A 22,666-nucleotide genomic window follows, 5' to 3' on the forward strand; every position below is an offset into this window, starting at 1 on the left:
GAAGTACCAGAGGGAAACTGGCTTTGGGCCCCCTCAAGGAGTGAGCAGAGAGTTTTTCTCAGCTGAAGCAAATGGAGGAAGTATCTGAGAGGGCACAGCCAGGGGACTGCCCCTTTGTTTTGCTTCCTGGTGAGGTCCCAGGCTATGCAGGTACTCAGCAGGTGGGCTGTTTTTTATCCTCTAAGGTTGGATTTTAAATTCTTGTAGAAGTGACATTCTCCTGGCCGATCTGAAAATGTCAGACTCACATTATAGCAGCAGCGAGATGAATTACTTTAAGGAGGCATTAGATGAGGACAATGTGATTTTAACATTGGTTCCAGTTGTAGAGGAACCTAAAAAAGAACATCTAGTGGAACCAAGTGTTTCTTCAACCGCAGATATCAAACCTGCAGATATCAAATCTAAGAAGCCTTGGCAAAGCAATAAAGTTGATTTTCCACAAGCAAATGAACAATTCAAAGCTTCCCCAAAACCTAAGTGCAAAAAAGCAGTTTTTCCCCTGCCAACCATTTTGCCCCCAATTACTAAGGTGTCTCGGAACACTTTGCGGAACTGGTGCCAACAACTTAATTTGAGTACAGATGGCCAGAAAATAGAAGTGTATCTGAGGCTCCAGAGACATGCATATCCTGAACAAATACAGGATGTTCCTGACACACCACGAGAAGCCAAAATGCAGTCATGTCCAAGAAAAAGTACTAATAGAGCAAGGCTGCAGGACAGTTGTACTAGGAGCAATGGAGAGGAAGAAACTAATATAGTTGAAGTGATAACTTCAGCTCAGGAAGCCATGTTGGCATCTTGGGCAAGAATTGCTGCAAGAGTCAGTCAGCCCAAGGCTGTGAATTCGTCTTCCATTCCTACTTCAGTTGAAGCCTTTTTGCAGGAAGCCTCTGGTGTCAGGTGGTGTGTAGTTCACGGCAGACTTCTCCCTGCAGATGTACCGGGCTGGGTTCGCCTGCAATTCCGTGCAGGCCACACCTGGATACCTGATACTCCCAAGAGGATGATTTCTCTCTTCCTGTTACCAGCCTGTACTTTTCCATCCCCAGGACTAGAAGACAACATGTTATGCCCTGAATGTACTAAGAGGAATAAGAAGATGATGAGAAGATTAATGTCAGTGGGGGAGAAAAAACACCACACTGTAAGAAAACAGAATATGCCACCCCAAAATATGCCACCTTAAACTGTGTTCGTGTTGTTTTTATCTGAGAGTAATTGAGAAGAAGCAGATACAAGGAGAATTCTTTGCCTTCCTGCTATTTAACAAAAAAGCCACTTTTTCACTAAAAAGTGGTACCTAAGTTTATGAAAGTCCCACCTCCCCCTCTCTACCAGGAAGGCCATATGGTGGAGTCCACAACAGATTGGCTTGCATCTGAATAATTCTGACCATCTTCAGTGTCTCCTCATACCTCAAGTACAGACTTACTAAGTATTTTGTTATGTAGAATGTGATTTTGTTTTGTTTTAGAATGCTTGCTATATTTGAACAGTTTCAGGGGAAACTACAGAGTTCCCAGATATTTGCCCCACTCCCCAACCCCACCACCCATGATTTTCTCAACATCTTGCATTCGTGTGATACATTTGTTACAATTTATGAGTCAATTTGGGCACGTTGATTAAAGTCCATACTTTTGCATTAGAAAAAAAAATTCTTGTAGAAGTTAAAAGAAAAGGCTCTATTTAAATATTTGTAGAAGTCCATTTAAAAGAAATGGCTCCAAGTTAAGTGTTATTTGACATGCTAATGGATAACTCAAACCATTTTCCTCTTTGGGACAGGCCCCATAGAGATGCCAAACCTATGCTGTGCATTGGTGAGAAGAAGGCTTCCTGAGAACTCTGCAGAGGAAAGGTTTCAGGTAGAAAAATGGAATTCAAAATAACCATTCGTGTTTCTTCGAAATTCCATTAGAATGTTAAGATAGGTATTCTAATATGCATGGCTCAAGGTCTGTGTGATTGTGACATGAATCACATTGACTATAGATTGCTTTGGGTAGTATTGCAGTCTTGAAAGATTTAAGTCTTCTAATACATTAGCATGACATGTCCTTATGTTTATTTTGTATTTATTTCATTTCCATCACTAATGTTTTGTAATTTGGGGAGTGTGAGTCTTGGCTCAATGATAAATTTATACATAAATATAGTATTACTTGTTGTGAGCATAGTAATGGCACTAAGGCTGTGTTGGTTCCAATAAGGATTTTATTATGGAGTGGGGAAGTCAGACACTCTAATTTACACAACACACTGGCAAACTGACCACCCAAGTTTCCCAAAGTACCTCTGATACTCCTCACAAAGTGTCTTAGCCACGAAAGGCGGATTCTCACAGCATCCGCATGGGTGGTGCCCGTGAGCCAAAGAATAAAAGTCCCCAAGGGCGAGTAGAGTCTCGGCTTCAGGTGAGCAGGGCTTCAACATCAGGTGAGCTCAGAGCTGGCATCAGGCAAGCAGGCCTTGGCATTGGGTCAGCTCAGAGCCTCAGCATCGGGCAGGCACAGGGCTGGCTGAGAGAACTCTCTTGTTCTGAGTGCAGTGGGTTAACCTGGAGCTTTTGTTCTGCTGCTCTCAGGAGAGTCTGCTCAGAGTCTCCCTGGGCCTCTTCAGTGTGCAGTTTGTATACACTTTTGTTGGTCAGCATAGGGCCAGCAAGGTCCTGAAGAAGGTGTGTGTGGGCCATGGGTGGTTCTTATCCAGTCCATGCAGATTTCCTGCAGTCAGTTTAGCTATTGCTTATTGTTAATATTATGGTGAGGCTGTTTAATTTCTGCTCCTTACAAGTATGTGAGACAAGTGTGAGTGTGCCTGCATTTATGAGTGTGGTTGTACATGTGTGTGTTTGTATTTGTGTGCACACAGAATGCTTCTATGGGTATGTGAGTGTGTCTTGTGCTTATATGTGTGAGTGTGTGAGTGTAGTGAGTGTGGCTGTGTGTGTGTGAACGCAGTGTGTCTGTGAAGGTGTGGATGAATGCATGTGAGTATGCCTATGTGTGCCTGTGTGTTTGGTCTCAAGGACTAATGGGCCTAGCATCACCCTCAGGACCTAAGTGCCTCCAACCCACAGTGGGCCCAGCACAGGGACCACGTTGTTGGGGTGACCAGGATTGTTATATCTTAAGGTTAGCCATCGCAAAGCACACCAGACACCAGAGTAAGGGAAAGGGTTTATTGGGGAACACCCTACAGACTGGAGTGAAGGGGCGGCGAAGGAAAAAGAGAGAGACGGCGTGTCTGGGATGGGGGTCTAATATAGTTTTTCCAGGGGGTGGGCAGTGAGGTAGGAATTAGCCAATCCCATTAGGTTGGGGGTGGAGCTAGGCATAGGTAATTTGGGCCATGTGGCTACCTGGCTTTCAGTAATGGCGGCTGGTACCAGGGCATAGGATGTCAATAATGGCAGCGGGTACCGGGGCACAGAATGTAGATCGCGCCACAGATAGGAGACTGCGCCTGCGCCAGTTGACTAACAAGGATCACCCTTGGAGCCATGGAGTTGGACCCTGGCTCTGCCTACGAGCCCAGGCTGCAGGTGCAGATGGCCACGCTGGAGGATGATGTGGAGGAGGAGCATGAAGGCCAGTGAGTGAGTGGAGCCAGCCCCCGTGTGCTTCCACCTTCCCCAGAGATGGGGTGGGTGCTGTCCTCCAGGGGCTGGTTCAGGCCCCCTCTCTGCTCATCCCACCCGTGTACCCTGCACCCTGCCATACCCCCTCCCTGGGACAGTCCTGCCCAGCTAACCCCTTCACCTGGCTGTCAGAGATATGCACAGAAGAAGCCGATGCCCTGGGTTTCCTGAGAGCCTTTGCTTTGTGGCTTTTGTTTAGAGGATGTGTGCTCCAGGGCTGCCTGGAGGCCAGACATGACCTTAGTCACCTGGGTGGGGGCTGGACTGATCCTTGCCCACAGCAGCGCTTACCCCCGGCTGAATGGCAGATGAGGAGAGGGAGGCCCGGGTGGGACTCACCCCAGGTATCCTGGCAGGCAAGCTACAAACTTCCCACTGTGGCCTAATGCAGTAACAGAGACTCTTGCTGTGGGGGTTTGGAGACAATATTCTTGCAAGGAGGCTGCTCACAGCCCTGAGCCCTTCTGCCCACAGGTTCCCTGATCCCACCCTGGGGGCAGCTGGACAGCACCCTTGTTGCTGTGTCCATCTTTAACCTGCTGAGTGGCCTCATCTACCTTCTGTTCAAGCTGTCACCCAGGTTGGTAGGTAGTGTGTGTATGTGTGCTCGTGTGTGTGTGTGCATGTGTGTGTATGTGTGGTAAGTCGGGCATCAAGGGTCACTCCTCCCCACCTCTCACTGGCTGATCCTGGATTAGGTGGGGTTTTCAAGTCTCTACCCTGGGTCAGTGGTGAGGGGTTCCCACATCACTGGGGAAGAGAGGGGAAGTGGTTCTGTGGCAAATCCCAAAGATGGCATTGGATTGGCCCTGCCCAGCTGAAGTGTGACTCAGTATCCTGTCTCTGGGGAACTGGCCTGCTTGCTCATTTTTTCACACATTCTATGAAAATGCAGTTTTGGGTTCTAGTGTGCACAGAACCCTGTTTTCAGCCCTAATATATGCCTCAGAATGAGACAAGAGTCCTCCTTGGGTAAGCCGTCAAGTCTCATGAGTGTGTGTCAAGTTACCAGGGGCACAGGGCCCCTGTCCTGAGTGGGTCCTGGAGAAGACTGGCCAGGGTTGAGTGTAACAGAGCACAAGAGGCAGTGGACAGATAGGGAGAGGGTGTGGGAGAAGGGGTGCTTGCTGGGGCCAGGCCTGGGAGCCAAAGAGAACCCTGGGAGCATTCCCCTTGGGAGCAGCCCCTACTTGGGTCCCCATTGGTTCTGCCTCCTTCTGGCCTCAGGGTAAAGAGAAGCTTTCATCAGGATGTGCCCATCCCAGCTGTGTTCTTCTAGCCCCTCTACAATGTGCAGAGTGGGAACTTCAGGGTATGTTGGGCCCCACTGCAGGTGTGGGGTACAGGTGTGGCTCAGAGGTCTGGCCTGCCTGGGGTGCACCCTTGAGGGGGGTCAGAGGCAAGCATGGGAGCCTTTTCCAGAGCTTTGAGCCTTTATATATGTACACATATTTATATTAATAGTGGCTTTAGATTTTACACACTGTCTCAACTGGACAGAGAAAATTAGCTTCATTTTCCCTTGCTGATTTCTATCTTGTTCTTCTGTCCTTAGTCCCATTGTTATTATTATTATTATTATTTTTTGACAGGCAGAGTGGACAGTGAGAGAGAGAGACAGAGAGAAAGGTCTCCCTTTTCCATTGGTTTACCCCACAATGGCCACTGCAGCCAGTGCACTGTGACCGGTGCACCACGCCGATCTGAAGCCAGGAGCCAGGTGCTTCTCCTGGTCTCCCACACAGGTACAGGGCCCAAGGACTTGGGCCATCCTCCACTGCACTTCCAGGCCACAGCAGAGAGCTGGACTGGAAGAGGAGCAACCTGGAAAGAACCCGGCGCCCCGACCGGGACTAGAACCCGGTGTGCCGGTGCCGCAGGCGGAAGATTAGCCTAGTGAGCCTCGGCGCCGGCCCTGTCCCATTATTTTCACGACTCATCTCTGTTCTGCTTTTCCCTACAGGGACGTGCTTGCTGCAAGGTGCAAACACTGGGGATGGTCTTGTCCCTCCTCCTCTTCCCCCTCCCTCCCTTTTTTTTCTTAAAGGTTTATTTATTTATTTGAAAGGCAGAGTTAGAGGCAGAGGGAGAGAGACAGAGAGGTCTTTTATCCACTGGTTCACTCTCCAAATGGCTACAATGGCTGGAGTTGCGCCAATCCAAAGCCAAGAGCCAGGAGCTTCTTTTGGGTCTCCCTCATGGGTGCAGGGGCCCAAACACTTGGGCCATCTTCTGCTGCTTTCCCAGGCCATTGCAGGGACCTGGATTGGAAGTGGAGCAGATGGGATTTGAACCTGTACCCATATGGGATGTCGGCACTGCAGGTGGCAGCTTTACCTGTTAGGCCATAGCACTGGCCCCTTGTCCCTTCTTACCTCCTCCCTGTCCTCCTCCAAATGCATCTGTGAGAAGGGCCTCTGGGCTTGTGCTGCCCTTGGGGCTCTGGCTGGCCCCTGGGCTCCTGCTGTCCTGGCCACTGCATAGCCCCTGGTCCCTTCTGGTCCCCCCCCAGGTAGTTCTATGGCATCAAGGCCCATAAGTAGACTCTACATTTCCCCCTGTGCAGGGCCTGTTGGACTCCCACAGGCCACATGCAGTCATAAGCAACGCAGTGGGAGACATCAGACCTTGTACACCAAGCACTGTTCCCCTCTTGGGCTGAGACAAAGGCTCCATTGGGCACTCTCTGCTTCCCCTTAGGTTCCTCGCTGAGGACAAAGGAAAGGAAGTGGCCTGGACATTTCCCCAGGATCTGGGCCACACTGACCCTGCTCTTCCCCAGGATTCCCTGCACCCTGTGTGGGAAGGGATGTCTCCTTCCACTGTGTTTCCAGAAAATCCTTTTCTCTCTTAATGGGAAGCCTAGGCTTCAAGACAAAGGCATCGTGGAGCTTAAAACTGAGGGTTGGTCCATGGTGCAGGGCAGCCAAGCCAAGACTGAGCAGGGCAAGACTGTGAGTGGCCTCTGGCCTGTGTCACACAGCTGCAGGAACCTGGTCTTCTCTACAGAGCTGTGGCACTTGCCAGGGCTTAGTCAGACCTTCAGGGCTGGCCTGCTGTGGACTGGCTTTCCCAGGAGCAGTGCAGTGAGGAGGGGTGGGGTACCGGGAGTGTCTGTGGACTGGCTTTCCCAGGAGCAGTGCAGTGAGGAGGGGTGGGAGCAGTGCAGTGAGGAGGGGTGGGGTACCAGGAGCGTCTGTGGACTAGCTTTCCCAGGAGCAGTGCAGTGAGTAGGGGTGGGGTACTGGGAGCATCTGTGGACTGGCTTTTCCAGGAGCAGTGCAGTGAGGAGGGGTGGGGTACTGGCAGCATCTGGTGGAGGCTCGTGGTGCCACTGAGTAACCAGCCTCCTTTCAGGGGGTGGGGCCTTCTGTAGCCTCTCAGAAGTGTCAGGGCTGTTGTCCTTAGCCCAGTCCTTTGACAGGTGTCTGTGCTGACTGTAGGGTTTGGGGTGGGGATGACTAGGTCTGCATGTGCTGGTAGGGTTTTCTCTGTCCTTGGCACTGGCCACTGTTTGTACTCAGCCTCTGGATCCTGTGAGCATCAGGCCCTAGCTGGGGGAGCAGTGAGGGACTTGAAAGGACTCAAGTCCCATAGGGAAGACAGAAGGTTCCAGCACAGCCCTGATTGGCCTCTGGGTGTGGCTGTCAGGAGAGCTTCCTGCAGGGGGAGGGAGGCTGGGCCGGCTGAGCAGGAGGCCCCTGCTCCCAGCTGAATATTCCCGAGCCCTTTCCTTCTCCTGTGCTCTGTTCCAGACCTGGACAGGGGCCCACAGACCAGGCTGGCAGCTAAGTAAGCCATATTGGTGTCTGGGGACAGCAGGACGGAGGCTCAGTGACCAGCCCCAGGAAAGTTGGCCCCTCACAAGGCTGAGCTGAGGCCAGTGCTCCCAGGCAGTCAGAGCTGGATTTCCCCACCTGGCTGCAGCAGTGGCCTAGGAGGTGGCCATTACAGGGAGTGGTCTGGGAAAGAGTGGCGGATGGAGGAGCATGCACCTGGTATTTTCCTAGGGCTACCGTTGCCGAGTACCACAAACTGGGTGGCTCAAACCACAGAGCTGTCATCTCACAGCTGTGCAGCAGGGAAGTGTGGAGGGCAGCTTTTGGCAGTGCTGGGCTCCTTCTGAAGGCGCCGGGCAAGCACTGTCCTGGTCACCAGCTTGTTTCATGGCTGTGATGGCTGACACAGCTTCACAAGGTATCTTCCTGGTTCCCTCTTATTATAAGGACACAATAGCAGTGGGTTAAGGCTGACCCTGATGACCTCATCTTAGCACGGTCATCTGCAAAGACCCTATTTCCATCTGAGAATGAGGTCACCCTCACAGGTACTGGGGGTGAGGACTTAAGACTATGAATTGTGGGGACACCATTCAACACAACAGCACCCCTGCCTGTGCCCATGACTACCTCCTTGATGGCCCCAAGCACTTTGGTCCTTCCTGGCTGCCCCAGGCAGAGCTCATGAGAACCTGGCTCTTGACCTTGGAGGTGGCACTTGGGTCATCTGCTGGTAAGGGCTGGGATGAGACTGTTCTGAAGTTCTGAAGGTGGGAAAAGTGGAGGCTGCTCTCTTTTCAGGTGATGAGCCTCCTGGGTGCTCTCACATTCCCTGAGGCCTGGGAGGGGGGATTCCTTCAGCCCCTGGCCCCCAGAGGCCAGAGCCTCATCTGGCTCAGGGTTGGCTTCCCACCTGCTCTGCATGTCTGCAAAGCCCCTGAGGTTTTGTGGTGAGTCTCAGTGGAGCAGGATCCTGGACAGTGGGGATGTGGGAGGCCCCAGAGAGTGAGAGGACTGTGGGCAGAAGTGAGGTGCAGGCATCCTCAGCTCTAACCAAGTGTAAAAGTACCAGCTTTGGAACTAAGCAGATGGCTTAGACGAATCCACTTCCCGGAGCTGGCCTCTGGGCAGCCCCAGGCTGGTGTATCTGTAAATGTCTGTGCAGCTTCACATGGGACCCAGGCCACCTCCATGATCAGACAAATGACCCCACAGCCAGGACACCTCTCCTGTGAGGCCTGAACATACGTTCATTTCCCCTGAGCACCTGGGTATATGGCTCTGGGCTAGAACCTGAATGTGCACCATCACCTTCCTGTCTGTACATGTGGCTAAGCCACACCTGGCAGAGCAGCTGTGAGTCCACTTGAGCAAGACACCTGTGTATGGCAGTGCTCAGAAGTGCTGATTTCCTCACCTAGATGGGACAACCCTTGGAAACCCTGTGCCAGTGTCTGGGTTACAGCAGGGCTAGGGTGAAAGACCCTGTGAACTGCAAGGAGGCCTCATTGGTCACTGGACATCTTTGAGGGCCTCAGAGAGATGCTGACCTTGATCTTTTCTCTTTTTTTAAAGATTTATTTATTTATTTGAAAGGCTGGGTTACAGAGAGGCAGAGAGAGAGAGAGAGAGAGAGAGAGAGAGAGAGAGAGAGAGAGAGAGAAATCCACTGGTTCATTCCTTAAATGGCTGCAATGACTGGAGCTGGGCTGATTCGAAGCCAGGATCCTGAAGCTTCTTTCAGGTCTCCCACGTGGGTGCAAGGTCCCAAGCACTTGGACCATCTGCTGCTGCTTTCCTAGGCCATAGCCGAGAGCTGGATCAGAAGTGGAACAGCCAGCATTTGAACCAGTGCCCATATGGGTTGTCTGCAATACAGGTGGTCGCTTACCCACTATGCCACAGCACTGGCCCTGACTTTGATCCTAAATATGAAATGGCCACTGGGTGCTGGTGTTGTGGCTCAGTGGGTTAAGCTGCCACCTGTGACACCAGCATCTCATAAGAGTGCTCGTTTGAGTCCCAGCTGCTCCACTTCCAATCCAGCTCCCTGCTGATGTGCCTGGGAAAGCAGTATGGGATGGCCCAAGTCCTGGGGCCCCTGTCTTTCAAATAAGTAAGTGAATAAAAAAAAAAAAAGAACTGGTCACTGGGCTTGGGAGCTGAGTGGGCGGTGTGGATGGAGCACAGGTTTCCAGAGCAAGCTGGACAGCCCTGGGCAGGACTGGATTTGGATGGGAATGAATTCCAGACTAAGAGAGCACCGTGGGGGGAAGGACTCACCCTGATGAGTGAACCTGGGGACTACAGGTTTTTTGTTTGTTTTAAGAAACAAGTCATATAATATAAAATTGTTTTATCTCAGTGATATTTTAATACACGTAGAATGTTTCACAGCCACTTGCTTAGTTCCAAAGCATTTTCTATTTTTCTATTTTCTATTTTTTTATTTATTTGACAGAGTTATAGACAGTGTGAGAGAGAGAGAGAGAAAGGTCGTCCCTCTGTTGTCCCATTCCCCAAATGGCCCCCATGGCCAGCACTATGCCTATCCGAAGCCAGGAGCCAGGCACCCCCTCCTGGTCTCCCATGCGGGTGCAGGGGCCCAAGCACTTGGGCCATCCTCCACTGCCCTCCCAGGCCACAGCAGAGAGCTGGACTGGAAGAGGAGCAACCGGGACCAGAACCTGGCGCCCACATGGGATGCCAGCGCTGCAAGCTGAGGACCAACCAAGTGAGCCATGGCGCCAGCCCCTCAAAGCATTTTCATCATCCCGGAGGAGATGATGAAAGCAGTTGCTCCCCATTCTCCCCTCCCTCTCACCCCCTCACCCCTTTCTGCTTTCTGTCTCTGGGTTTCTGGGTGTTCCGTGTGAATAGAGCCATGCATGCATGAATCTCGTGGCCACCTTGTCTCCTTTGGCTCCTGCACCTTATGTCATGTGTCAGCACCTCAGTCCTGATTTTTCCATCATGTGTATTTTATTTTTGGAACAGATCCACCATAACTCATTTGTCCATGCATCTGTTGAGGGCCATTTGTGTTCTTTCCATCTTTCTGTTATTGAGAGTTGTGCTGATATGAACATTTGTTTACAAGTTTTTGCTAGTTTTCAGTTCTTTTGTGTATCTTTCAGAGTGAAATTGTGGTAATTCTGTTTAGCTTTTTATACAACTCCCAAAATATCTTCCCCAGTGACTGTACCATCTTACATTTCCATTAGTGATGTTCAATCCCAAGATGTGTGTTAGTACGAAGGTGGAATTTGGCGCAGAGGTGAGACTCGAAGCCAGATGCCCTGTTAGGGGTTATGGGTGTCCCATGTGGCATCTTAATGGCCAGGCTGAAGGTGTATCCCCTTGCTGTGGTTACATTTTCCTAAGAGCTAGTGATGTTGAGCAACTCTGTGTATTTTTTTTTGGAGGTGGGGGTGGGAGTCTTCCATCCTCTGGTTCACTCCCCAAATAGTAGCAATGACTGGAGCTGGGCTGATCTGAAGCCAGGAGCTGTGGGGAGCAACTCAGACTAGACTAAGTTACTGGAATTAAGACTTATTCTATGCATCTGCTCTCCCACAATATGGCGCTGGGAGGGGAGTAAACAGCTTCTACGCAGCTGCCTCCAGTTCGACCAATAACCTGCAGGAGCTGATCCTGCTCCTGATTGGAGGAGAGCAGCGTACTCGGCGTGTGGGTAGCAGAGTTGGGATTGGTGGAAGAGGACTATAAAGGAGGAGAGAGACAACATGCACCAGGAACATCTATCTGAAGGAACACCTGAGCAGCCCCCAAGAGAGCCGGCCGGCGGTGTGCCGCTCCCCCGCGGAAGTGGGGAAAGTGGCTAGGGGGAACCGCCCTTCCACGGAGGTGGAAGGGACGGTAGCCAACCCGGGAAGAACCAGCAGCAAACCCGGGAAGGGCCGAGCAGACAAAAGAACAGCGCAGGGTCCTGTGTCGTTCCTCCACGAAGAGGGGGAGCGACAAGGAGCCAGTAGCTTCTCTTGGTCTCCGACCTGGGTGGTTGGGCCTTGTTTCCCAGGCCATAGCAGAGAGCTGCATCAGAAGTAGAGCAGCTGGGACTCAAACTGGTGCCCATATGGGATGCCACCTCTACAGATGGCGGCTTTCCCTGCTGCACCACAGCACCAGCCCCTGTGAATCAGTTTTAAAAGCGAGATACAGGATGATAATATTTTTAATGCCAACAATTAATATTGCTGTTGCCTAAAACCATTTTGAGTACATATACTTTAACCATGTTTTAAAAGGTTATTATATTTGAATTAATATAACCGGAAGTTTGGCATAAGGAGATTGTGAGCTGAACAAAGTGCACACAATCATTTTGAGAAAGGGACATCATGGCTTCTACCTGCTGTAGTTGTCCATTATTATGTGTCTGGCCAGGAGTGTTTTATGTCAGTATCACATGTTTCTAATTTATTAATAATTTTCTAAGATGTTATATCCATTTTTCTTAATTTTCACCAGAGTCAATAAAACTTGCTTCTGTTGTTATGACAGTGTAGTTAATGTGAATGCACTTTATGATATGGCACATCAGCTCATGATGGGCTATATAATCTAGTGTAGTTTTTAATCTAGTGTAGGAAAAATAGTTTGATTTATTTGCATTTCAAGTCTAATGTATTCTATGAGCATTAATTATTAATTTTCTATTTTATTACACAAAATAAAGCACAGATGATTTTGAAGAAATCATTTATTTGAGAGAGAGAGAGAAGTTTCCCATCTGCTGGTTCATTCCTCAGATGCCTGCAGCAACTGGAAATGGGATGGGCCAAAGCCAGGAGGCGGGAACTCAATCCAGGTCTTCCATTTACATTGCAGAAACCCAGTAAGTTGAGCCATCACTGTTACCTCCCAGGGTGCACATTAGGAGGAAGCTGGAGTAAGGAGCCAGAGCTGGGTATTGAACCCAAGTACTCTGATACGGAATGTGGGCATCTTAACCACTCAGTCAAATGCCTTCCCTGTAGATCTTTTTTTTTAACACTAGTATCATGATTAACGATTGTGACCATGTAATTACAGGTTCAGCTTGGGCTTCCAAAAAATCTTTTTTTTTTTTTTTTGGACAGGCAGAGTGGACAGTGAGAGAGAGAGAGACAGAGAGAAAGGTCTTCCTTTGCCGTTGGTTCACCCTCCAATGGCCGCCGCGGCCAGCGCGCTGCGGCCGGCGCACCGCGCTGATTCGGTGGCAGGAGCCAGGAGCCAGGTGCTTTTCCTGGTCTCCCATGGGGTGCAGGGCCCAAGCACCTGGGCCATCCTCCACTGCACTCCTTGGCCACAGCAGAGGGCCGGCCTGGAAGAGGGGCAACCGGGACAGAATCCGGCGCCCCGACCGGGACTAGAACCCGGTGTGCCGGCGCCGCTAGGCGGAGGATTAGCCTAGTGAGCCGCGGCGCCGGCCCCAAAAAATCTTTATGATCTCTAAACATCAATCCCATAAGACATAATAACATCTAAAATCATATAGTATGTGCTGCCCTCTCTGTTTCTCTATTTTAATCACTTTTTAAAAAGATTTTATTTATTTATTTGAGCAGTAGAGTTACAGACAGTGAGAGGGAGATACAGAGAGTCTTTCATCTGCTGGTTTACTCCCCAAATGTCTTCAATGGCCAGAGCTGAACCAATCCAAAGCCAGGAGCCAGGATCTTCTTCCAGGTCTCCCGTGTGGGTGCAGGGGCCCAAGGACTTGGACCATCTTCTACTGCTTTCCCAGGCCATAGCAGAGTGCTGGATCAGAAGAGGAGTAGCTGGGACTAGAACCGGGGCCCATATGGGCTACAGGCACCACAGGCAGAGGATTCACCTACTGTGCCATAGCGCCTGCCCCTAGTTTGACCACCTTCTGCAAGGTATCATTGAAGAAAATGATTTTGAATGTTATTTAAAAATCTTCTGTTTTAGAAAGCAGCATAATGAAACATTGAGTCGTTGTGGCCACAAATTCTATTCACATTCCTGTTTGAATATTTTTTATCAAGGGCCTATTACTTATAGGAGGTATGAATAGAAACAAAATATTGGAATAAGTGATCTAGTTACAATGAATCAATTTGTCATTGTTACCTTTCTTTTTATGAGGTTACATTTTTGAAAATGTTCATGGGCTGGCATAGTGGGTAAAGCCACTGCCTGTGACACTGGCATCCCATGGATGCCAGTTTGTGTCCTGGCTGCTCCACTTTCAATCAGCTTCCTGCTGATGTGCCTGGGAAAGCAGGAGAGGATGATCCATGTCTTTGGGCCCCTGATACAACTGTGGGAGACCTGGAGGAAGTCTTTGGCTCATGGCTTTTGCCTGGCCTAGTGCTGGCCATTGTGGCCATCTGGGGAGTGAGCCAGCAGATGGAAGAAGTCTCTCTCTCTCTCTCTTTGCCTCTTCCTCAGCCTCCAACTCTGCCTTTCAAATAAATAAATAAACATTAAAAAATGAAGAAAATGTGCAACCATGAATTGAAATTGGATCTCTAAATTGTGAATTTTTTTGCTTATTTCTAAGATGACCAACATTTAGGGAGCAAATCAAGAGCAAACCGCAGCATAAGAAAAAATATGATAAATAAATTCACACATGTGTTGTACCTTTAACATATAACATGTAAAAAACATTTATCTGAAATTATACATTAGCCTTCATTATTTAATTTGGGGTCATAAATGCTATTACTAAAAATCAGATCTTTTAGGGACCGGCACTGTGGAGTAGTAGGTTAAAGCCCTGGCTTGCAGCACTGGCATCTGTGACAGCAAATTATTTCTTAGCTGTCTGCTGTGCACAGACTTAGCTACTTTTAGTTCGATCTGCAAGAAATACTCTGCAAGCCTTGTAGTATAAAGAAACAAGTAGTTTATTTAAGTAGCAAATTTTAAGAAGCAGGGCAGAGAGAGAGAAAGAAGGGGGGGGAGTCCCTAAGAGTAGGGACTCAATCCGGGAATTTACCACTAGGCAATCTTCACATAGCACCGGAAAAGGATCCATACTGAGAACCAAACATCATCAGTAATCATCACGGGCACGTTCAACGTTCAGCATGACTGCGTGTTCCCCCGGGATGGAACAGCAGCAGCAGAGGCTTGCTCTGGCTCCCTCTTAAAGCTCCCAAGGACAAAGGGGGCTTATTACCAAGATTTTAGGCAAGCAGTGCGTCCCGTCTCCGATCTTGGCCAGAGAGCCGAGACACGAAGCATGCCCACCTGTTTATCAGAAACATTCCTTTATCCTCCTCCCTGGGAGCTGGCCAGGCTGCCAAGGAGCAGGATAAGGTCATCCGGCAGACAAATTACTTGTTTACCAGAGCTGAACCTAGATACAAGCCTCTTCATCCTAAAAAATTTGTCCTTACAGCATCCCATATAGGCATTGGTTTGAGTCCTGATTGTTCCACTTCCAATCCGGCTCCCTGCTAATGGGTGTTGGAAAGTAGCAGAGGATGGCTCAAGTCCTTGGGCCCCTGCAACCTTGTGGGGGACCCAGAAGAAGTTCCTGGCTCCTGACTTTGTATCAGCTCAGCTTCAGCTGTTGTGGACATATAAAGTGAGCTAGTGGATGAAAGACTTTCTCTCTCTCTGTCTCTGCATCTGTCTATAACTCTGTCTTTTAACTAAATAAAAATAAATCTTTAAAGAAATTATTTTAAAAATCAGGACTTTTTTGGGAGTGGGGGCAAAGTTGTGATGCAGTTGGCTAGGCCGCTGCCTGTGATGCCAGCTTCCCATATTGGAATACCATATTGGACTATCCTGCAGCTCTAATTCTGTCTCAGCTCCCTGCTAATGCACCTGGGTAGGCAGTAGAAGTTGACCCAAGTACTTAGGCCCCTGCATCCATATGAGAGACCAGGACAGAGTCCCATGCTCTGGACGTTAGGCCTTGAACATGGGGGAGAGACTCAGTAGATGAAAGATGTCTTACTCTCTCTGTCCCTCCTTCTCTGTCATTCTGCCTTTAAAATAAATAAGATAAATCTTTAAAAACTGACTTTTTAACAGCATCAATTGCTAGTAGTATTGTGAATAATTAAACAAGTAGGTATTTTATAAATATAGCAAAGTTTTTAAATAGTTTTAGAATAGTTTTAAATTTACTCAGACATTGCTCTAAAATGCAGAGATTTCCTACATAGCCTCTACTTTCTTCTCATATTAACATCTTACAGTATTTATCACATTGAAAAAAATTTTATATGCTGTAATTTACTAAACTCTAGTTTTTTTTAAAAAAAGATTTATTTATTTATTCAAGAAGCAGAAGGAGGGAGAGAGAGAGAGAGACAGAGGTGTCTTCCATCTGCTGGTTCACTACCCAGATGGCTGCAATGGCTGGAGGTGGGCCAATCTGAAGCCAGGAGCCAGGAGCTTCTTCTGCGTCTCCCAAATGGGTACAGAGGTCCAAGGACCTGCATCTTCTACTGCTTTCCTAGGCCACAGCAGAGAGCTGTATCAGAAGTGGAGCAGCCAGAACTCACATTGGCACCCATATGGGATTCCAGCACTGGAGGTGGTGGCTTTACCTGCTGTGCTACCGTGCCAGCCCCACAATCTGTAATTTCTTTGGTTTCCCTTGTTTATACCTTATTTTAGTGCAAGGGTGCACCCAAAATCTCACATCACATTCAGTTGTCAGGGTTCTCTAGGACACTCTAGAAAGCATCCTTCTGACACTTTCTGAGGTCTTGGCAGTATTGAGGAGGACCTATCTGGTATTTTGTAGAATGTTCTACATTGGGCGGGGGCAGCATAGTAATGCAGTGGGTTAAGCCACTGCCTGTGATGCTGGTATCCCATATGCACTTGGGAAAGCAATGGAAGATGGCCCAAGTACTTGGGCCCCTGCCACAAGAGAAGGAGTCAGGATGGAGTTTCTGGCTCCTGACTTCAGCCTGGCCCAGCCCCTGGCTAAATATGACCATTTGTGAAGTCAATCAGTGGTGGAAAATGTCTTTGTGGATCTCTCCTTCTCTCTGCCTTTCAAATAAATAAATAAGAAAGAAAGAAAGAAAGAGAAGAAAGAAAGAAGGGGAGGGGATGGGGGAGGGGAGGGGAGGGAAGTGAAGGGAAGGGAAGCTCTTACTTCATGTGTTCTAGATGATTGGTCCCCGTCCATGTGAACTTTGGTCAGCTGGCTCAGGGAGTGTTTTCAGGCTTCTCACCTTGAAATTACTTTTCCCCTTTTCCATATCGTATGTATTCTTTCGGAGGAATCAGTATGCCAGGCCCACACTTCAGGAGTGGGGACTTGTTTTCTCCTCCTTTATGGCTGAGTGCCTGTTATTTGACATCTTTCTGCATGAACTATTATTATAGAAAATCTTCATTCATGTATTTATGCCAGTATGGGTGCCTGGATAATCAGGTTATTGTCTGGTGCTACATTCTTTTGTTGCTCAGTTCATTCTTGCTTTGGCTATTGGAAGTTCTTTCCATTGGCTATTGCTTTTCTCTGATGTAACTGCATGTTTTTATTTTCTCTGTGCCTCATTTCCTTACAGTAAAGATTATCTTAGCCCACATAATTCCCGTCCCAGTCCTAGTATCTGCCATTTCTTTGAAAATCTCTGGTTCTTATTATGGGAAGATGATATTAAAAACTTACATCTAGGGGCTGGCACTGTGGCATAGTAGGTTAATCCACCGCCTTTGGTGCCAGCATCTCAAATGGGCACCACTTCCAGTCCCAGATGCTCCACTTCTGATCCAACTCCCTGTTAATGTGCTGGGAAATCAGTAGACAATAGCCTAAGTGCTCAGGTCCCTGCACCCATCTGGGAGACTCAAAGAAATTCCTAACTTCAGATTGCTGCAGCTCTGGCTATTGTGGACATTTAGGGAATGAGCCAGCTAATGGAAGGCCTCTCTCACTGTCTCTCACTCTCTCTGTTGGAATCTGCCTCTCAAATAAATTAAAAAAAAAAAAACTTATATCTAGCAGCTGTCTGTGTTCATTGTATCTTGACTCTCATAACTAAGAATACAAGGAAATACTTGTGAATTCTATATTTGCACACCTAATTGCAAATATTTCCATGTGGAGCTGTCTACATATTAAGCTGAATGAGAGTTGATACTGATGTCTGCAATCAATGAACTCTATTCAGTGTGACATGGACCATTCCAGCCTTCCCCCCTTGCTCATCTGCAACTTCTCCCTCAGCATTGAGAAGCCTGGCTCCTACCATCTGTCATTTATTTAATTCATTGGTCTATTATGAATATTGAATTCATTGTTATTCTTCCAGATTGCAAACACAAAATGTGTACAATGTATACATACACACATAGACACAGAAACGTGAGGGTACTTCAAAAAGTTCATAAAAAAGTAGAGTTCAAGGGCCAGCGCTGTGGAGTAGTAGTTGATGTCTCTGCCTGTGGCACTGGCATCCCATATGGGTGCCAGTTCAAGTCCTGGCTGCTCCACTTCTGATCCAGCTCCCTGCTAATAGTCTGGAAAAGCTGCACCCATGACAGACCCAGAAAGCTCTCGGCTCCTGGCTACAGATTGGCCCAGCTCTGGCTTTGTAGCCATTTGGGGAGTGAAACAGTGGATGGAAGACCTCTCTCTCTTTCCTTCTCTCTGTCTTATAATTCTGCCTGTCAAATAAATAATCTTTTTTTTAAAAGATTTTTTTTGACATGCAGAGTAGACCGTGAGAGAGAGAGAGAGAGACAGACAGAGACAGAGAGAAAGGTCTTCCTTTGCCGTTGGTTCACCCTCCAATGGCCACCGTGGCTGGCGCGCTGCAGCCGGTGCACCGCGCTGATCCGATGGCAGGAGCCAGGTGCTTCTCCTGGTCTCCCGTGGGGTACAGGGCCCAAGCACTTGGGCCATCCTCCACTGCACTCCCTGGCCACAGCAGAGAGCTGGCCTGGAAGAGGGGCAACCGGGACAGAATCCGCCGCCCTGACCGGGACTAGAACCCTGTGTGCCGGTGCCGCAAGGCGGAGGATTAGCCTAGTGAGCCACGGCGCCGGCTCAAATAAATAATCTTTAAAAAAGTAGAGTTAAAAAATAAGTTTATGTTTTTTAAAGATTTATGTATTTGAAGGCTGAGGTAGGGAGGGGGAAAGAAAGAGGGAGACAGAGTATCAGAGACCTCTTATCTGTTGATTTAACCCCATAAAACCAAAACTGCCTGGTCTGGTCTAGGCTGAAGCTAGAAGCCAGGATCTCCATCTGGGTCTCTCACATGGGTGGTGGGAACCCAAGTACTTGAGCCATCTTCTGCTGTCTTCCCAGGAATCTTATCATGGAGCTGGATCAGAAGTGGAGGAGCTAGGACTTAAACCCATGCTCCTGTATCAGATGCTGCCATCTCAGGTGGCTGTTTAATCTGCTGCACCACAATGCTGGCTCTGCTAAGTTTATTTTGGTGCAATAAAAATTTGAAATACAGGGGCCAGAGTTGTGTTGTAGTGGTTGAGCTGCCACCTTTGACACTGGCATCCCATGTGGGCATGGGTTTGAGATCTGACTGCTACACTTCAGATCCATCTCCCTGCTAGTGAGCTTGGAAGGCAACAGAGGATGACCCAGGTGCTTGGGCCCCTGCACCCATGTGGGAGACCTGGAGAAAGCTCTTGGCTTCTGTATTTGGCCTCATCCAGCCATAGGCCATTAGGGCAATGAGCCAGCAGATGGAAGATTCTCTCTCTCTCTCTCTCTGTAACTCTTTCAAATAAATAAATAAACCTGTTTCATAAAAATTTGCAATCCATACATATGGTTTTCAAAATATTTATTTTCCATAAACTTCTAATGAAAAACCATGCTTGCTTTCCAATGTTTTTGCAGCAAAATAAATTATCCTTTAATTCCATCTTCCAGTAACTTTTTGAAGTATCCTCATGTTTGGTCTCTTTCCCCAGTTTTTGGTGTAGTGCTTCTAAAACCTTCACAATGTCCAAAGTGATAGGAGTCCTGGGAGCCTCTTGTCTTCTGATATGTGTTTGGTCTTCTCAGTTATTTCTAAGTCCTTTGATCTCTCCTAGCTGATAGGCAGTCTTTTTTTTTTTTTTTTTTTTTTATGAGAACACTTGGATAGCTCTTGGATGCTCTTGGATAGCTTCAGGATGGGGCTGGTTATAAGAAAGACCAAGCCGTGATTAGAGGCCTAGAACTTCCAGTCCCTTCTCTCATCCTCTGGGATGAAAGAGCTGAAGAGGGAGTGAATCATCAGTCTTGCCTGTCTGATGAAGCCCCCATAAGAAGCCCTAAAAGATGTGCTTCAGGGAGCTTCTGTGGTGGTGAACACATGCATGTGCCAAGAGGGTGGGTGGTGCTCCAGCTCCATGGGATGGAAGCCCTGCCCTTGGGACTATTGTGGGCCTCATCCTAGGTGCCTTTAGCTGTGCGTGTGTGTCCTTCACCACACCTTTATAATAACCCATTGTCTTAGTCTTAGTCCTACTGTCACAAAACAGCTGAGTAACTTATAAATGACAGATAATTTTTTGTCCACAATTCTAGCCTCCAGAAAGTCCAAAACCAAGGCTCTGGGAGATGTTAGCCTGGGAGGGCCCATTCTTCATAGTTGGTGCACTTAGCTGTGTCCTCATAATCTGCAGTGAGTTTTCCGTACAATTATAATAGGTTCTTTGTCACATTCCATCACTGGGTATTCTCACATCCCAAATAATTTAAACTGTACCTTGTCTTTCTCTACACATGATCCATCACAAAGAAGTTTTACTTTTATAAAGTCCACAATTTTAATTTTTTACTCTGGGAATTTACTTTTGATGTTGTGTGTTACAAATTATTCAAACTTCAGGGCTGATATTGTGCAGTGGGTTAGGCCACAGCCTGTGACTCAGGCATCATCTATGTGTGCCTACTGGAGTGCCGGCTGCTGCACTTCTGATGCAGCTCACTGATAATGCACCTAGGAAGGCAGCTGAAGATGTCCCAAATGCTCGTGTTCCTGTCACCCACGTGGGAGACCTGGATGGAGTTGGAGACCCCTGGCTTTGGCCTGGTCTATCTTGGACTGTTATGGCCATTTGGGGAGTGATTCAGTAGATTTTAAATCTCTCTCTCTCTCTAACTCTGCCTTAATAAATAAATAACGTAATTTTGAAAATCCTCCAAGACCATGTAGATTTTCTTCATTTCTTTTTTGTCCTATGATTTTTATACTTTGCATTTGAAACTTTAGCCTGTGAAGTCTTTCAAGTGAATTTCATTTTCTTTTTTAAAAGATTTATTTATTTATTTGAAAGGTAGAGACAAGGAGTAGGCAAGAGAGGGGGGGAGAGATGGAGAGAGAGAGAAAGAGAGAGAGGGAGGGAGGGAGAGAGAGAGAGAGAGAGAGAGAGAGAGATATCTTCTACCCACTGGTTCTCTTCTCAAATGGCTGCAATGGCTGGGGCTGGGCTAAGTCAAAGCCAGGAACCAGGAGCTTGTTCTGGGTAACCCACAATAGTTTAGGGGTCCAAGTAATTGGGCCATCTTTGGTTGATTTCCCATGTGCCTTAGCAGGGAGCTGGATCATATGTGGAGTAGCCAGGCTTCAAGTTGGCACCCATATGGGATGCTGGTAATTAAGGCAAGAGGCTTAACCTTCTATGTCACAGCACTGGCCCCAAAACTTGTGTTTTCAATTAAGTATTCCTTTACCATTTATGGAAAAGATATGGTATAGTGGACTTCATTTCTGTTTGCATTTCCAAAATTGTGGCATTGACTAGTGTTGAATACAGGGCTAAATTTCTTTCATTGCCTAGGAAAACCAGGAGGAAACACACATCCTGAGTGCCCTGCACCGAGTCCTAGCAGCCTGAGAGAATGCACGAACCCGCCTTTCCTGACTGACTGCAGCCGTTGAGGGTGTGACAAGTCCACCAGGTCCCCAGCAAGGATGAAATCTCAGATCTGCACTCTGCAGTGGTGTGTAAAAAGCTTTCAGTCTCTGGCTTCAATGCTGATGAGCCTTCAGAGTGCTGGACACAGAAAGGGCTGGGGGCGGGGGTGGATTCCACCTAGAGCACAGAACATATATTTCCCAATAAGATATTCACACAGAGGTCACTGAAACTGGTATAAGGTCTGGATGATGACCTCTAATACTGACTTCATGTCCACATGAGGACCTCTAATACTGGTGTGATATCCACAAGGTGTCCTCTGAACTAACTTAATGTTCCTTGCATGACTTCCAGTATTAATCTGTCATGTCGCACTGTGTCATCTAATGACAACCTAATAGTTTGATTGGTTTTGTAGTTGGCTACACTGGACTTGGTGGGCTTAGTGTGTTAAAGTTGGATGCTCTCTGTTTTTCCTGCATGGTGTTGACATGATTGTTTTCTTTTTTTTTTTTTATTTGACAACTAGAGCTGTAGACAGTGAGAGAGAGACACAGAGAGAAAGGTCTTCCTTCTGTTGGTTCACTCCCCAAGTGGTCGCTACGGCTGGCACTGCGCCAATCTGCAGCCAGGAGCCAGGTACTTCTTCCTGGTCTCCCATGTGGGTGCAGGAGCCCAAGCACTTGGGCCATCCTCCACTGCCCTCTTGGGCCACAGCAGAGAGCTGAGAGAGGTAGAGAGCAATAGATAGATAGATAGATGAGAGAGAGGGAGAGAGAGAGAGAGAGAGAGAGAGAGAGAGATAGATGTCTTCCATCTGCTGGTTCACTCCCCAGATGGCCACAATAGCTGTGAGCTATGGCACCAGCCCCTTCTTTTGTTTTTAAGATGTATTTATTTGAGGCAGAGTTTCAGATCTAGGGAAGAGAGAGAGAGAGAGAGAGAGAGAGAGAGAGAGAGAGAGATCTTTCATCCACTGATTCACTCCCAGTAGCTGCAACAGCCAGGACTGAACCAGGAGCCAGAAGCTTCTTTCTGTCTGGTCTCCCATGTGGGTGCAGAGCCCAAGCACTCAGGCCATCTTCTGCTGCTTTTCCCAGGCCATTGGCAGGGAGCTGGACTGGAAGTGGAGCAGCTGGGACTCCAGCAGGCGGCTCTATGGGATGCTGGTGATACTAGCTGTGACTCGACCCACTAAGGCACAGTGCGGCCCCCCTTCTTCAGTCTTATGTCCCTATCTAGGATTCTAAACCGTTCGCTGGCATCTTTGCTGGGAATGTGATTGGGATTCCATTGAATCTGCAGGTCAAATGAGAAGGGACTGTTGTGTCTTAAGAGTAATAGCTCTTCTGCTCCTGCCTGGGGAGTATCTCTGTGCTTATTTACATTCTTTCTTTTTATC

General features: G+C 48.0%; 1 protein-coding gene across 2 annotated transcripts; it reads left to right on the top strand.

Moving 5' to 3' along the window:
• Positions 1-208: 208 nt before the first annotated feature.
• Positions 209-21,744, top strand: LOC100346166 (developmental pluripotency-associated protein 2). 2 transcript variants are annotated; one of them, XR_016213713.1, is made up of 3 exons: positions 209-1,150; positions 1,795-1,874; positions 21,184-21,744. XR_016213713.1 is itself a non-coding variant. In XM_089304840.1 (2 exons), exons 1-2 carry the CDS (start codon positions 236-238, stop codon positions 1,801-1,803), a joined length of 924 nt encoding a protein of 307 aa, XP_089160966.1. In that variant the 5' UTR covers positions 209-235; the 3' UTR covers positions 1,804-2,034. The 2 variants fall into 2 exon arrangements, 1 of the variants encoding a protein (XP_089160966.1); XM_089304840.1 differs by lacking the exon at positions 21,184-21,744 and having other exon boundaries at positions 1,795-2,034.
• Positions 21,745-22,666: the final 922 nt, after the last annotated feature.

The sequence above is a fragment of the Oryctolagus cuniculus genome, chromosome 9 (assembly GCF_051225735.1).
Source record: "Oryctolagus cuniculus isolate XC-2025 breed Fujian yellow rabbit chromosome 9, ASM5122573v1, whole genome shotgun sequence".
NCBI lineage: Eukaryota > Metazoa > Chordata > Mammalia > Lagomorpha > Leporidae > Oryctolagus > Oryctolagus cuniculus.

What these genes read in the sequence shown, in the direction of transcription:
- LOC100346166 (XM_089304840.1), top strand. Translation starts at nt 236, where the DNA reads ATGTCAGACTCACATTATAGCAGCAGCGAGATGAATTACTTTAAGGAG.